This window comes from Cibotium barometz, chromosome 11 (genome assembly GCF_041138505.1).
Source record: "Cibotium barometz isolate CiBa-2024 chromosome 11, ASM4113850v1, whole genome shotgun sequence".
Classification (NCBI taxonomy): Eukaryota; Viridiplantae; Streptophyta; class Polypodiopsida; order Cyatheales; family Cibotiaceae; genus Cibotium; species Cibotium barometz.
In genome coordinates, this window is record NC_141056.1 from 14,973,779 (window position 1) to 14,989,847 (window position 16,069).

The window sequence follows — 16,069 nt, forward strand, 5'->3', positions numbered from 1 at the left end:
TGGCCTATACGAGGTCCCGGTACACAACATTTTCCCATCCCATGCCCTTCGCGATGATAGTTTATCTTGGATTGATACATCTTACAATTAAAAACCATTTGGGCCAAAAGGGTGCAAAAATGGCCATTGCACGTAGCCCGAAGGGGCCTTTTTCACACCCTTCTGGCCCTTTATTAAAACGTGATGGAAGATATATTACAAAATTAAATCAAATAGACAATCAAATATACAAAAGGAAGATATAATACACATCGAAAATTCATTAATATCAAAAGTTGAGATACATCGAAAATTGAGATACATCATTTTTCATTTCCCTTTTCTCCACAAATACGACAAGCCAATTGCATATCCTTTACCATTATGGTGACCCGCTTTGCATGGATGGCACACAAGTTGGTGTCCTTAAATTGATCAACAAGATATACTTCAGTGGCTTCTTGCAAGGCCTCAAGGGTAACCGACTGCATCCGACATTCCATCTTGTATTCCCATAAAATTTCTTTGCATGTTCATAAGAAAGGTGCCCTTCGGATGAGAAGCTCTACGGACTTTTGGTACTGCCATATCTCCTGGAAAGCCCTGTACCTTGAGCGTCTCCTGCAGGCGGGGCCACAAGGAAGACGATCGGCAGGACATAGTTGTAGGGGGCGAGGCATGTAATAGGTTGACTTCCTTCTGTTTCTCTTTAGGGCCGGTGCTTCTTCCTCTTGCTCCCCTTGCTGCTCCTACTCCTACTCCTGTTGCTCCCCTTACTGCTCTTGATGTTGCATGTTGACGCGTGGCAAGGTCATTCCCTCTATACAGCTGGGTGGTTGGGAATCTCCATTTGTGCCCATGTAGGCTCCCCGTCGGTGTCGGTTTCTGTTGCACTGCTATCTTCCGTGCTGTAATCCACCAACTTTACCTGTTTGCTTGGCTGAGATGAGTTAGCTTGCTCTGTCAATTTTTTCTTGAGTTTTCAGTTGTAATGCTCCAAATTCTTGTTTGTGTTGTCCCTCAATTGGGCATGTCATTATTCGCTCATCTTCTTCATTGTTTGCTTTGTCCACGCCATGGTGAGGATAGCTGAGGGGGTAAGGATGGGAATACTCTCGCTAGTAAAGAATGGGCAAAAATAGAGGTAGACCTTTATTTATACAAGAAAATTCCATCATTGCAATAATCCTTAAAAAACCCTAATTTTAAGAGGTCACTCACGCGTGCAAACAAATTGTACGCATGCTAAATGCATGGGCCATCATTCAAATAAGCGTTCACTGGAGACTATTAATAAAATCAAGGAAATATTTTATTGGTCCAAAAGGGTGCAAAATTAGCCTTTCTGGCCAAATGCATAATGAATTTTCGCACCCTTTTGGACACTTATCACAATGCATCAAAACATAGGAATATGTGGAATACCAAGCATGTTATATTTCAAAAATCAACATCTTGAGACTTCTTCAAGTATTACAAAGCAATGTAAATCTTTGGGATACAATTCAAGTCATCAAAAGAACTATATTTGAAGATATTACAAAGCTTTCTCGCTACCAATCAAACCTAGCAAGGGAAGTATGTCAATCTAACGAAATTGGTAATGACGCATGAGTTCACGGTCCTCGAAACCAAGGGGGACTCCAAAAACTGCAACAGAATTTGCATCATAGATTGCCGGTGCTCTGCAATGTTCCTAGCAGACCGCAACGCCCTTGTGTGGTCCGCTTGTGGTATGGAGGGGTCATTATGTGGCCTCCTACTCGTCAGCATGGAAAACTAAGCCCTGCAGATGCTACATGCAAAAACAAAATTGTCGATCTAGGCGGCAAGGTTGTGCAAATCCCTGACTTCTAGCTCCTGGGCGGCTGAGAGGGCATCCTCATCAGGATGGATGGGGACCTCGATAGAGAATAAGTACCGTGCGAGTTCGGATGCAGTGATTGTGCCCATGAGGAGTTGAGTGCTTGTGTGCTCTTAAAGTGCTTGTACAAAATGGACAAAAAGAGAGAGGGTGCTCATTTATAGTGGCCAACGTAATCATTACACAAAACCCTAGTTTTTAAAAAAATATCACGCACTAGAAAAATAAGTTTTTAAACACGAAAGATAATATGGTTGCATATTAGGTAAAAAAGAACCATTTACATTCTCAATTATAACACCTAATTACATTCAATAGATAGTATCCCCCCATAGATCAGCTACACATCAACCCTAGGCCTCATTCAAGTCTATAGGGACCCATACTTTACCAACTCTCCTATGTGTAACCCTCCATGCCGCATGACATATAGGTCTTGTCCCTGCCCTCGACCTTGTTGTTTTCTGAACCTTACTTTTCATTTTGGCAATTTGGGCCAATTTGGACATTTGAACCCTCTCCCTTGAAAGGTTTCTTCCAAAGGTATAACGGAAGAACTAATCAAACATTTCTTTGAGATAGTTTGATCAAGTCCTCGCACCTCTATGTCTTGTGTTCTTGAAATAAACTCCCCTTGCATAGTAATGACTTTTCTCCAATCCTTGGGTACTCCACATGTCAAGCGAGCCGTAGGCATTCATGAAATATTCACCATGAGCATACAAGATGTGCTGCAGATATACCAAACAAAATCACCATTCATGAAAAGAGCATTAGAAGAAGAAATCTGTTTTGCAAAACCTTTAAAAGCATTATATTACCATGTAATACACAATATTCAATTTACCCCATGTGCGGACCATAGCTTCAATGAAGCTTCTCAACTCTGCTTGAAATTGTTTGCGATTTTCATCTATTGTGCTGCTTTGACTCATCAACCGCACTACCTTATTGAAATTTTCCCACACTTGCTCATGCAAAGCAACAATGTTTGCATCCAAGCAGTCCGAAGTAGTACAAGCACAAAGGTCTTTCCCCACAGCTTTTGTTTGCTTCACACTCTCTCTTGCATGAAGATTCTGTTGTCGTTGTCTATGTGGTTGGCATGGCGATAGGATCCAAAGGGTCCGAGGGCATGTTTGAACGGCTTCAGGAGGCCTCCCTGTAAGAGGTTCTAATGGAAAGCCACCAGAACTGGAGGTGCGGTCTTGTTTAGGGGGAAATCTTTGGCAAAGTATCCTACTTGTTTACACTTATAGCAAGAATCGAAGAAAGTCCCAAACTTAACAAAACAATTAAACTCAATATCTTTGGGGTCGACAGGGAAGAGGATGTCCAAGGTATCATTCCCTCTATCCCAGAATATGCAACAACATCGCGGCCCTCGACCTTCGTTAAAATCTAGTGGAGAGGCATATAGTACTTTGCCAAGAACGCCCACCACCATGGAGTACTTTGCCAAGAACGCCCACCACCATGGAGTACTTTTGCCCATAGATAATATAGCAGGTTCGAGAAACTGACCTAGACTGGACATTCAATTTGTAGCACATGCTTCGACTTTTGAAGGTCGGGTATCATGGTATGAGGGGAACAAGATTTCCATTGTAGCTAGGGATCGGAGTGCAGATTTAGGGAGAGGATTCCACTAGGACTAGAAGAATCCCTTGCCCATGAAAAGTGAAAGCAAATGAGGGTGGCTTTGCCTTGGAACACCGATGAAAACCATCTTTTAAAGTCCTCCTTTGAGGCTATACACCCCGTGAAGTACAGGTAGAGGCACCACAGTCAGCCGCTTTCTTGAACTCGAGGCAAACTTTGTCCATAGGGAGCGAAACCTTAGTGTTGAACACCTTCTTGCCCATGAGATCTCATGGGCCTTGCTTACACTCCTTGATCTCATGGGCCTTGCTTACACTCCTTAACATTGCTACCTTACACATAATTATGAATCCATGCCTTTTGATGGGCATGTACAGCTTAAAGAGAGAGGAATTGTCTTGAGACAATTCTCTGTGGTGGAAGAAAACTCCTAAAAAATTGTGGTATTCCAAAGCATTCAGTCTCTAAGAAATGCAACTAAGGAGTATTGCCCTACATCAAGGTTGGGGACAGTGTTGAAATTTAACGCCTTCATAGGGCCCTTCAAGCCTTCTATAGAAAGCCTCTTAGAAAATAGGGTTCAAAAGAAGGCAGCTGTCTTGAAAATTTCTCTAAATTTTACACAAACATATTTAGTTAATTTTTGGAAAGTTAGTTTATGGCCTTCAAATTAAACATTATGGTAGCTACACCTTCAAAATTTCTTCCTTGGTTAGGGGAGCAGGTTAGATTGTGAGGTTGTAAGATCCCTCATACCCTATATTTTATTAATGGAATTTATGATATATTTTATTAATGGAATTTATGATATATTGTAGAGAGAGAGAGAGAGAGAGAGAGAGAGAAAATGGGAATAAATGATTAAAATTATTAGCAATTGAGGTACACACTTTTAAAAATAAATTCATCATATATACATTAGTTATACTGAGTGTACCAAGATTTTTGAGGTTAGAAAATTTAAATGAAAACCTTGGGTGCCTATGTGCACACGTGTGTGTACAACCCTGGCAATAGTAATAAATGAAGGCAAGAGAATTTAAAATGGACCCCAAAAATGAGTTCAGCACATGCCAATTACCCTAGTGTAAATATCCAGCATAAAATGTTATGGTCACCCCTAAGAAAATAATTTAAAGGTGCCACCTTAGGCAAGGAGTGTGCACATTAATTAAAAAAATCTCCTAAGGTTCCCAAACCATGGTATAGTTAAAAACCTTGGGAGGAATTGTTAGGTGGAAGATGGAAAACCATGGGTTGAATTCAAGAGTGGTAAGTGGATTTCACCAACTTGGGTGTCATGCATATCTCTATTAGTTCACTTCATCCAAAAGGGGTTCATGCATATCTCAAACCTTAGTGTAGCCCACAATTCACTCAAGTGTACTCAAATTAACTATGGTTGCATGGTAGGCTAAAGTACCCACTTATCTAGAGTGGTTATGCATGTATGTAGGGCTCGTTTGGGGCTATAAAAAGAGGCCCTCTCCCTTTACTTTTCCCATGCCTTCTTCATGAGGTCCTAGATGCTAGATTTTATCATTATTACCCTCTTATAGTAGTACTCCAAGCTCTTACATTGTCATAGTATCCTACAATATTGATAATTGAGCTAGTACATATCACATTTGATCACTTTTTGGGCACTGAAATCAAGGGATAAAAACTCGTGAACATAATTATTGAGCAATTTGCAAGCCTTCATCTACTCTACATCACTTTTATTTATTAATTTTCAAGCCTTAAGTAAGTAAGTTAGCCTCACATCATTTAAATTTGAATTTTTAAATTATTGTCTGTACCTTTCTCAAGTTTGAGTTCAAAAAGTCATTAATTAATGAAAGAAATAAGTTTCTCATTATTATTTAGCTCTCAATAAATAAATCATAAAAGAGTATATTTGATCATTGATTATTATTTATGTATATTTGATCATTAATTAGTGAAAGACATAAATTTCTCATTATTATTTAGCTCTCAATACATAAATCAAAGAAGAGTAAATAATTTAAATTCATGTATATTTAATCATTAGATTCTTCGAGTCTAAATTGAATGGCCCAAGTAGGATAAGCCCTTAGCTATTCTATTAATCTATCTTGAAATTAAGAATTTCTTAGGTTGTAAATATTATTCAAACAAACCTTAGGAGAAGTACTACATATAAGAAATTTGGGCATATTTTTTATATCCTTGGACCCCTAGATTTACCAATTTTGGATTGGAGATTTTTTGGAGTATGATCCCCTTCAATTTCTCTAGGTTTAAAACTAGAAAATTTATAAGGCTAGGTTTATTAATCTAAAGTGTGCATGTGAAATTTTCCCCTTTCATATACACTTAGTGTGCATATGCAAAAGGGTTCCATTTCACATAAGGGGAGAAATTGTTAAACTCAAAAAGAGCTTTTGATTTACAATAAAGAGCTTAGGAAAAGACCCTAGAATCAATAAAGGAAGATGGCATAAAGCTAGAAGAGAAGATTTCTCTAGAATCCTTTTTTTAATACCTCTAAAAATTAGATTTTAGATAGAATATTGTCATAGAAATCAACCCTTGACCTAGGAAGAACTTTTGGGGGACTAAAATGGTGGTTTGACTTCAAGTGTATCTTGGGATAGTTTTAGAGAGATCAGAATTCTCTAAAAATTGTGTAACTCTCTAGAAGGAAGATTATGGAGGATAATCCTTGATGTCAATTATCCTTTATAAAATAATTTTAAGTCATGCAACAAGATACATAACTCCTTAGGAGAGAGAAAGAGAGGCCGTTAGACCCAAGCTATTAGTTGAATTAGCCTAGTATCAGGAACCAAAAGCTCTTTGGTTGATAAAGTGAACCAATAATTCAATTGAGTCTTTTGTAAGTCTTTAAAGACCCATAAGTGTATACTAATAAGGGTATAAAGTGAAGAGACTTTTTGAAGGTAGGCCTTAAAGGCCTAAATCCTTAAGTTATAAGATATACTGGAAGCCTAGAATCTCCTATGGGAATCTAACAAGAGTTGTGATCTTAGATATATAGGCCACTATAAGATTTATCCATGTCTTGACCTTATTGATTCTAGAAAAATTGTAATGATTCCTTGTAAATTCAAGTAATCTCGAAGAATTGGATATTTTTCATGGAATGGTAGAGACCTCGCCTATGCTTTTGCGGTTAGAGGATCTACAATCGGAGTTGCAACTCAAGGGTTGTGGAAGTCTCGTTGGACTTGTGATGTTTATTAGATTATGGATGCATGAGTGATGCATGACTGTTTGATCATGTTTTCCTTGTATTTGTTGTGAAATTGTTTATTGTGGCTGCCTATGAAGGTACCACATATGGACATGGTTTGTCGTGTAGATGTCACCCGAATGATCTCACGAAGACGATTGCTCAAGACCTTGACTCATCTCGATCTAATGTGGGTGTGCTCTTGATGTGGTTACTGTGATGGTGGACAAGGGGCATCTCCGGTTATATTGGGCAAGGCAGGTCTGGGGACTAGATGTGTGTGCCAGTTTCATGTGGCCCTTGTGGCTCGTTAATTGGAGCATTCTTGCCTTGGGAGTGGTATGGCTTTCAAAAGTGACTCCCTAAATTCTGGGCATGACTATTGGATTCAGATGATGCGAGACTTGTGGGCTCCTCTGGTGGCTGGTATAGTGGTCTGGGAGATTCTTTGGGCTCAGCAGTGCATTCCTTCCTCATATTTGTGTGCGGAGATGTTGATGGATTTTGCAGTGATCTAGAGTGATTTATGATGATACATTTAAGTATTTTTATGGTGATGTAATTAAATGTAGTTTTTAGTTAAGTCTAGTGATTTTTATATTGAAAAGAAATGTTTACCTTGGAGTGCATGTGTGAGATCTATGTTTTGCTTGAGTGTGTGTGCTAATGAAAAAGGAAACTTTAATTACGGGTGTGTAGAGCAGTATGCTAACCTATGGGATTAGGCTGAGTCTATGAAACTAGTCAAAGTTGATAAAGGATTTAGATGCTAGTGGGTGCTTTCTAAGCCTAGAGACCAAGCTTGATTGTAAACTTAGAAACTTGAGAATAATATGGGAACTAGATTTAAATCATAGAATCTTTAGCAGAATTAATCTAGAACTGTTCCCTTCACAATTGAGGAATAAGAGATCATGTTGAGTCCAAGGGAGCCATCGATGCCTCTTATTTGTAAGAATCATGAAGTGGACATTTTACCTAGAGGTATCGTTCTCAATTCCTACGGTAAATTTTATTTCTATTAGCTATATCAGGAAAGTTGTTGGATTGTACAATGATAGGATATTGATGTATGGAGGCCTGAGTGAGTTCCAAGTGAGTTTGCTCTACCCTTAATCTAGTCTTCCGTTGTGGTTTCTCTTTTAGTAGGGGATAGGGGTCTCACATTTGGTATCAAAGTGTGGTTGTGAAAATAAAATTTTATTAGGTTTCTTTTCAAATGGCACGGTTGCGAAAATAAAACTACAATATTTCACTAGGTTTCTTTTCACATGGCACGGTTGTGAAAGTAAGACTTACAATATTTCACTGGGTCTCTTTTCAGATGAAACGATCATGTCTTTCTAGGATACCTAGATTGTCCCAGGAGGATGACATGATAGCTTTTACGTTCACGCATTTATTACCAGGTCACAACAATCAATGCGACAAACTTGTCCTAGCTTGGCATTTTGAGGAGCTCTATTTTTCGACCTAGGTTAAGTGGCAACATTGTTGGTTGACTCTCACAGCACTGTCACTGCTTATTACCATCATGACGTGATAATCTGAGAGAATATTTATCTAGCTTTGATTCATTTCAATATAAGGACCCTAGCTCAACTTAGGCTTAGGCTACATGGGCCTATGCCTGACTCAGCTAGGCTATATGGGCCTATGCCTAAGAATTTTAGAACTTTTAAGCGAGTTTTTCATGTTCTCAATTACTTCATACCCTAACCCAAGATTTTTACCCTTCCTTGATTCATGGATTGCATTTACCGCAGTATAACAAGGAGACTCGTGTATCGTAGGGCTATCTAGATGAGGACTGACGAGAGAACTCATGAGAGGGTAGAGAATTGGGATTGATATACTTTCTCTATGTATATAAATAAACTCGATATAATAAAACATATGATGTTTTTATTTGTCTACTGCCTTTTGTACAATTTTTAAATGTCAAAGTTGCTTCTTACCAAAGCTATAGCTCTCATCAAAACCACTTTTGATGGTCACGACATTGTTGCCCTTAATAGTTGATTATCATGCGATACATGTACACATGCTCTTTGAGGTCTTCTTCTTATGGGCCTATAGTTCTGATTCATTAGCCTTTTAGACTACTGTACTCTTTGAGGCTTCCACCTCAAGCTCTTTGGCTACTTGCTTCGAATTGAAGCCTAGGATTTCTACTTATTAGTAGCCTTGGATGTTGTCCTCGTCTTGGCTTGGAGCTTTGTAATGACATTAAGGAGGACTACGTGAATGTGTCTTCCTTATACAATTAACAAGTTAAGACTCATCACAATGTTGGCCGATGCTTCTTCAATGGGAGCCATTGTCACTCTGTGAGGACAATCCTCGTAAGCATGGTCAAATCCACACTTATAGCATTTGCCTCCATTAGTAAATTATATTGGGATTGGGCACAAGATTCAAAGTTCTTGGAGCACTCGAGGGATTTTGGTGCAAGGTCTTTGTGAGGATACTATGTTATACAATGTGGGCCTTTGTATCGAAACCACATGACAACGCCTACTACTCATAAAGGGGCCTTCCAAAAAATAGCACATTTGTCGCCCATGAAAACAACACGAGGGTGGAGCACTAAGCAAACGCTTTTCCAATATGTCATGCCCAAGCTAACTATGTAGTTTAAAAATGCAAACAATAGCTTCCAAGTTTGATGAAGTTTCGAAATTAGTACGAAGTAATCGACAAACTAAAAACACCAATGATAATAATAGAAGAAAATGTTTCTAACCACCACCAAATTGGTTATAATTACATAATAAAACGCAAGAGATTCTCTCAATCCCAATGGTGGAGGCCTTCTAAACACTCTAACCAGTAAGCTTGATTTGTGTAATATTTATAAGATTAAAAACACCATCGATGATAGTAGAAAATGTTTAGGACAACCACCAAATTGGATATAATTATATGATAAAACACAAGAGTTTCTTTCAATCCCAATGGTGGAGGCCTTCTGAACACACTGACCAATAAGCTTACTATAATTGTATGATTCAATCCCAATGTAGAGGCCTTCTGAACACTCTAACCAATAAGCTTGATTTGTCTAATATTCCTCTCATGCCTATTGTTAACTTTGTTTCAATAAGCTTTGTATTTGGCTGCTTGATTTTCACCCCGCTTATGTGGGAGAGGAGGAAGACTCATAATCACATGACATGACACATGACCCATGATTTTAAAAAACACTGCTAGGGTAGGCCCAGCTAATAATTAAACATCCCTCAATTTATGATTGCACCTTTCCCCCTTGCATGAGCAGTAACATATGGAGTTTTCCAAACATCTTTACCAATGGTCGGATAATTTAACCTAAATGTCATTGGCTGAAACACTGCCCATATGTTGATTCCTTGCTCGTCTACTCCCTCCTCTAATGCCCATGCTTTGTGAAAAAAAGTTTAGCATTACTCGGAAGTTTTTTGGAGAGAAGAATGTGGAGACATTCTCCTTTCATATTATTAGCAATGAAGCACTCACTGGTTAAAACGATAGCTGAAAAAACAGGACAGTGCTCCTGTCATCCTGTTACATGGCATATGATCTCTATGCATATACACCCATTCTTGGATTTTTTTAGCTCTCTTGAGTGAACTTGAACTTACATTCATTGTTAGTAGCATCCAGAAACATTGCTTAACACACATCATGCATGATACCACGAGACAATTCTTAAGGAAAACATGTAAAATCTTACCCACATATCATCCAAGTCATTATTTGAATACATATATTATGTGTGAGACATAATATATAAGATGTGCCCACTGCATTACCATTAAACATGGTGGCCACTCAAAGAATCATCTAGAAAAGACGCTTATGAAATGTGCCACTGTCTTGTATCTATGCAATTTGGTTCAGTCTCATGTATTAGGCAAGCCCACTGTTCTATTAGCTTAGCAGACCAGTAGTATACACTTCTGTACCAAACAGAGCATGGCCGAAATACAAACCTTCCAAATGATGAACCGCACTTCTGTTTGCATAACGACATTGAACCATAGCAACATGCAAATTACTGCCATCTCACTCTTCTACTGGAGGGTCCACCCATCGGTCATGATCCTTGATCAACTGAATCAGGGCATCTGTGGCCTTCTCCATTTCAATGCCTCTCTTTACCACCGTCTGCACCCACGAGCAGATATGTCAAGGGAGTTGTGTGACATTGGAAGTATCATGGTAACCTGACTAGAACTTGATATGCAGAATTTACCTTTCCAACATACAGATCAATCTTCCCTGGAGCACCTCCGACATAACCAAAATCTGCGTCTGCCATCTCTCCAGGTCCATTAACTATGCAGCCCATTATGGCAATCTGCATCCACAAAATGAGTTTGAAAATAGTCTTCCTCAAACTGCTAAGGTATTCACAAGTGAAAAGTGGGGTGCAAGAGCTCACCGAAACACCAGGTAAATGTGATGTTTTCTCTCTGATTTCTGCACTTATTTCTTGCAGATCAAAGAGGGTCCGGCCACATGACGGACATGAAACGTACTCCTGAATGGATAAGTGGACAAGATTATCAGCAGTGTCTAGATAAGTGGACAAGATTATCAGAAGTGGCAGGCTTTCCATAAAGCATGCAAACATACTGTTTTTGTGTTCCGCATGCGGCACCCCTGCAGCATGCCGAAAGCTGTAGTTCGAAGGAAGTCAAAATCATGATCAGAAGCTTCTAGAAACACTCCATCACCCAAGCCATCTACAAGCAATGCACCTGCTTCACTGCCAGCACTAATGACTAGATCATCTCTGGAAAAACCAAAAGACAGAATCACAGTAGTAAGCAGTCCTCTATTTCAGTTCAAAGCACTCATAATTTAATGGAAGGATTAAAAAATAAAAGTACGTTGGTAAAGTCAAGTTTTAAGTCTTTCATTGACATCCACCTGTCAGTGCCAGCAGGGAACTGCAAATGATGGATGACGGGGAAGTTGAGCTTGTTTTCTTGCAGAAACTCAAATAATCTGGAAACAAGGGTTCAGCTCAGAAAGAATTTCATAAAAAAATTACCAGGCAAAATAAGAACTGGACATCTACCTGCGAGACGCATGTACATGGCTAACTTTCTCATCATCTCTGGGTAAATTTAGCAGCAGCATGGTGGCATCTGCACCCTTCAAGGCAGCAAGCTCTTCATATGACTCATCTCCTCGGAGTGTTAAAGCAAGACGAGTCCCTGTGATCCAATACTTCAGTACCTGAGATGCCTATTGGTAAAGATAACACTCTCAGCAGCTTCAGAAAACAAACCACTAAGAAGCTTCTTCACCTGCAGGTAAAAGCCTGTGAGCACCGGATGAGAACTCCTCCAAAGTAGCAAGCACCATAGCATTTGGAAGAGGCTTGGTTAACTGTTCTGACAAAGGAGTTAAAACTCCCATGCTTATATCTATGAGCCGTTTGATAGCCAATCTCTACACAAAAACAATGGTAAAGAAGTTGGAAGGTGCAAAAAAAACTCTTTCAATTATACAAATGTGACAAGAATATTATAAGTACCTACAACAAACAGGCTTGAAGTATAAGTATAATGCATGCTGTACAATCCTACCACCTGCCATGCTTGTGGCCAGCAACACCACACATGCCTGGTGCACACACACGAGAGAGAGAGAGAGAGAGAGAGAGAGAGAGAGAGAGACTGACTGCTTCTTTGTCTTCAAGTGGAGGCAGCTCCCTCAGCAGTATAGTGTCAACAGTTGCAAGGTCCTGTTGAACATGACACATTTATCTAAATCACTGCAAAACAACTCTACAAAATCTGACATCTACATGATCAATAAAAGCACCTCGTCCAATTCCTACCTTGAATGGCATACCAACTATCAACTTGGTGGCCAATGATTTGTACAGAAACTCAGGCTTCTGGTATGACAAGCAATCAACTGATCAAACTTAGGTTGCAGAAAATCAAATTTTGACAAGCAACAGCACAGAGAACGGCATACCTTTAATTGCTCGAGAGAAACTGACATTAGAACAGAACCATCACGATGCAGCACCCCTCTGTAATCAACTTCTTCACCCTGACAAAGATGCAATTAGCTTGCAATCAAGTAAATAATCCATTCATCAAGCATATGAGTCTTTCCAACAAAAAATTTGAATGAAATGGCCATCATTAATCCTAAATACACACCTGCTGCTGCACAGGAAGTTGTCCTGTACGCCGTTGGAAGTCAAAGTAACGGCGATGCTTCTCCTCAAGCGGTTCCTTAAAGACCAAATATGCTCTCATTTCAGAAAAGAAAGTCCACAAAGAAGCCACACTTACCGGCTTGCAGGAAAATCAAGGTCTGCATGTTTGAAGCATTTCAAGTCCAAAGGGGTTTGCTAGAACTTACTACTCCCTTTTGAAGCCTACTAGCATTCATGCCAAGTTTAGCAAGCCTTGTGCAAGGATCAATCTCATACTCTGGTTCTTCGGTGAGAGAAACACGAATGGTGTCACCAAGCCCATCCTGCACCAATACAGAAATCCCTTGCTTCAAAAAGAATGGTCATATTTTTGGTGTTTGAAGAGAGTACCTATTAGCTGTCTGGATACTAACCTGTAAAAGAGCACCAATTCCAATAGCAGATTTCATCCTCCCATCCTCTCCTTCACCAGCTTCTGTAACCCCTAAATGCAAAGGGTAATCCCAGCCTTGTACATTCATCTCCGCAACTAGCAACCGGTACGCTTGGACCATCACTACAGGATTGCTAGCTTTCATTGAAAATACAAAATTGTGGAAGTCCAACTTCCTGCATATACGTGCAAACTCAAATGCTGATTCCACCTGGCACACATGGACAGAATGTTGACAATCCATAGATTAATGTTCCCTGTAGAAGAACAGTTCACAGCAGACAGGAAAAGAAACAAAGAGGCCACTGCATCAAGTAAGTCTCTGTAACGCACCATTCCTCTAGGAGAATCACCATAGTAGCTCATAATACGGTCAGAAAGACTACCATGGTTTGTACCAATACGCATTGCCCGACCATATTGCTTGCATTTCTCTACCAGTGGTGTAAAAACCTGAAATAGCAAGTTAAAAAATGATACCTTAAGTATGTAGTCACCACTCATGTGGAAACGTTATCAATTCCAGACAGAGGGAATTGTTTTCTCAGCTTAAAAATGCATGGCAAAAGCCATCAGACACTTGCATTTCAGACTGTGTGTGAGGTATATTTCTTTCAGATCATAAAGACCTTTTCAATGTGCTCGAGTTCTTTCTCATAATCATCCTCTGTGAGCTCTAAGGTCTCAAACTTTGCACGACGATCCGCTGTCAATAAATGCACACATTCATATGAACTGTCAAGGGAGAAAACTAAAATGTCCTAAAACAACATGGCATAGCCAATTTCTTTTCACCACACCGCAAAGAAACAATTCGCATACCAAAGTTGCCTGGGTTAATGCGGATCTTATCGAAGCATTCTGCGACCCTCAGAGCAACAGCAGGAGCAAAGTGTATATCAGCCACCAAAGGGATGGGGTATCTGGAAGATCACAAAACACACAGAGGCAATATTAAGCCAGTCAGTTCAACTCATATAATCACTTGGCTCCCACTTAAAGCTTGCTATGCTTACTTGATGATTTCATACATGATATCTAAGTAGATTAGAAAAATTACAAGAGGATTGCTGCGAATCTGGGAATAAATGGCAAATTTCAACTCGATATGGAAGAGCACTAGGGTATGCTTATAGTTTATTCAAGGACTTACCTAGAGTGCACCATGGCATCAGGCAAAGCTAGGCCCATAGATAAGCATTGGAAAAGAGAGCCGCTTAATTGTTGTAAACTAGCGAATTACAGCAAATGTGCTTAAACAAGTCTTGATACTCCTGGCCTTTATTGCATAGTTTGTAGCTTAATGACATGCTTAGACAGGGCCTCATACTCCTAATAATTTGTGAGCCACTTGCAATTGCATTCACTTACCCTTTCTGCACGAGCGTGTTTTTGATGTCATAGCAAGAATCGGCCTCCCGCTTGCCTTGCACAGTGATTCGCACGAGGTCAGCACCTTTGTCAGCGATCCGCATGACCTGCACTGGAAGTCAGTCATGAAGACCGTAGAGATGATGCTACCATGAAAAGATTCAAACTGCAAAGATGATGCTACCATGAAAAGACTCAAACTGAGAGATGATAATCACGTCAAAGAAGGTGCAAGTGCGAGTATGTGTGTGTGTGTGTGTGTGTGTGTGTGTGTGAAGGAGCAGCCTGTTCTACAGTGGCCTGTACATTGATGGTGTCTGTGGTGGTCATGTTTTTGTGTGTTCGTGTATGTTACGGGGAATATACCTGCTCTACAGTAGCCTGGACATTGGTGGTGTCTGTGGTGGTCATGGTTTGGACGCGGATTGGGTGATCGCTTCCGATGGTCACATCGCCCACCTTCACGGTTCGAGTCTTTCTACGCACTGTCTTGTGGGTTGCTTCGCAGTACTTCTGCCTCGGAACTGCCCACATAGAGAAAACAAAGCACCCCTTAGAACTTACCATACACTCTCCCAATTGGCACAAGTGGAGGGGGCAAATTCCGACCTAGAAGAGGGCTCGAAGATGTCTGCAACTCCGCCACGTCTGCCCCCTGGCTCCTCGCACTCGCCAGGCGAACCTTGCGCTTGCCACGGCGTGCAGGCTGAGCCGCCCATTGGGTGAGCTTGGAGGGTCGCGATGCTGCGGGAAATTCGTCCGCCCGCTTCAGGCCGGAGAAAGAATGTGCCAGAGAAGTGGCCATGGGGAGCTTGCCGGAACCTGTCGGTGGAAAGAATTGAAAATGGGCAGGGACGGATCAAGCTGAAGCGCTGGGGCTCTGGCGATGGAGATCAGAGAAGCGTGGGCCGATAATATGATACACACACAGGAGGTAGGTATGTAGAGAATGTGGGCTTCGGCAGTATGTGGGCTACATGCGAATCGGTATCTAACGGGAGTAGCTGCTCAAAACACTCACACTCCATCCACTCGTGTGTGCTCACAACACCCACTCGTGTGAGATTTATTATTATTATTATTTACTTAATCACACACAAGAATCGCCCAAACCCCCTCCTCTTTCAATACCTAGGCAGCCCGTGCCTTCCCCGTTGCCCTTTGAAATCAATTCCGATGCCCTCTTCCACCCACCTTGCTCTCCACACGCTCCACACCTCTTCCATATAAAAATCATTCCTTTAATGCTACTTTCATAGCTGCAATTGATTTTTTTTTAAAAACTTACATTCGTGGTGGCCTTGAAATCAACTCCTAAAATTTCACCAATTATATTGACTCTTTTTTTTAAAAAAAATTTGGCGACTACTTGAAGGGGGTGGAGGATATGAGGGCTGTATATCGACTCTTTTAAAACTTAAATTCCCATTG

At 40.4% G+C, this 16,069-nt stretch overlaps 1 protein-coding gene across 1 annotated transcript; it reads right to left on the reverse strand.

Moving 5' to 3' along the window:
* Positions 1-10,355: 10,355 nt before the first annotated feature.
* LOC147633809 (4-hydroxy-3-methylbut-2-en-1-yl diphosphate synthase (ferredoxin), chloroplastic-like) lies at positions 10,356-15,684 on the reverse strand. Its single transcript, XM_086804870.1, has 19 exons — positions 15,248-15,684; positions 15,005-15,162; positions 14,639-14,745; positions 14,090-14,190; positions 13,897-13,973; positions 13,601-13,720; positions 13,248-13,478; positions 13,041-13,157; positions 12,836-12,910; positions 12,645-12,722; positions 12,502-12,561; positions 12,343-12,405; positions 11,966-12,110; positions 11,734-11,872; positions 11,583-11,660; positions 11,286-11,445; positions 11,092-11,190; positions 10,903-11,007; positions 10,356-10,814 (listed from the first exon to the last, which is right to left on the reverse strand). Exons 1-19 carry the CDS (start codon positions 15,441-15,443, stop codon positions 10,713-10,715), a joined length of 2,211 nt encoding a protein of 736 aa, XP_086660996.1. The 5' UTR covers positions 15,444-15,684; the 3' UTR covers positions 10,356-10,712.
* Positions 15,685-16,069: the final 385 nt, after the last annotated feature.

What these genes read in the sequence shown, in the direction of transcription:
- LOC147633809 (XM_086804870.1), bottom strand. Translation starts at nt 15,443, where the DNA reads ATGGCCACTTCTCTGGCACATTCTTTCTCCGGCCTGAAGCGGGCGGAC. An exon ending in TTTCTCTCGAGCAATTAAAG is followed by an intron (nt 12,562 to 12,644) that starts GTATGCCGTTCT and finishes TTGTCATACCAG; the next exon opens with AAGCCTGAGTTTCTGTACAA. An exon ending in CATGTACATGCGTCTCGCAG is followed by an intron (nt 11,661 to 11,733) that starts GTAGATGTCCAG and finishes CCTTGTTTCCAG; the next exon opens with ATTATTTGAGTTTCTGCAAG.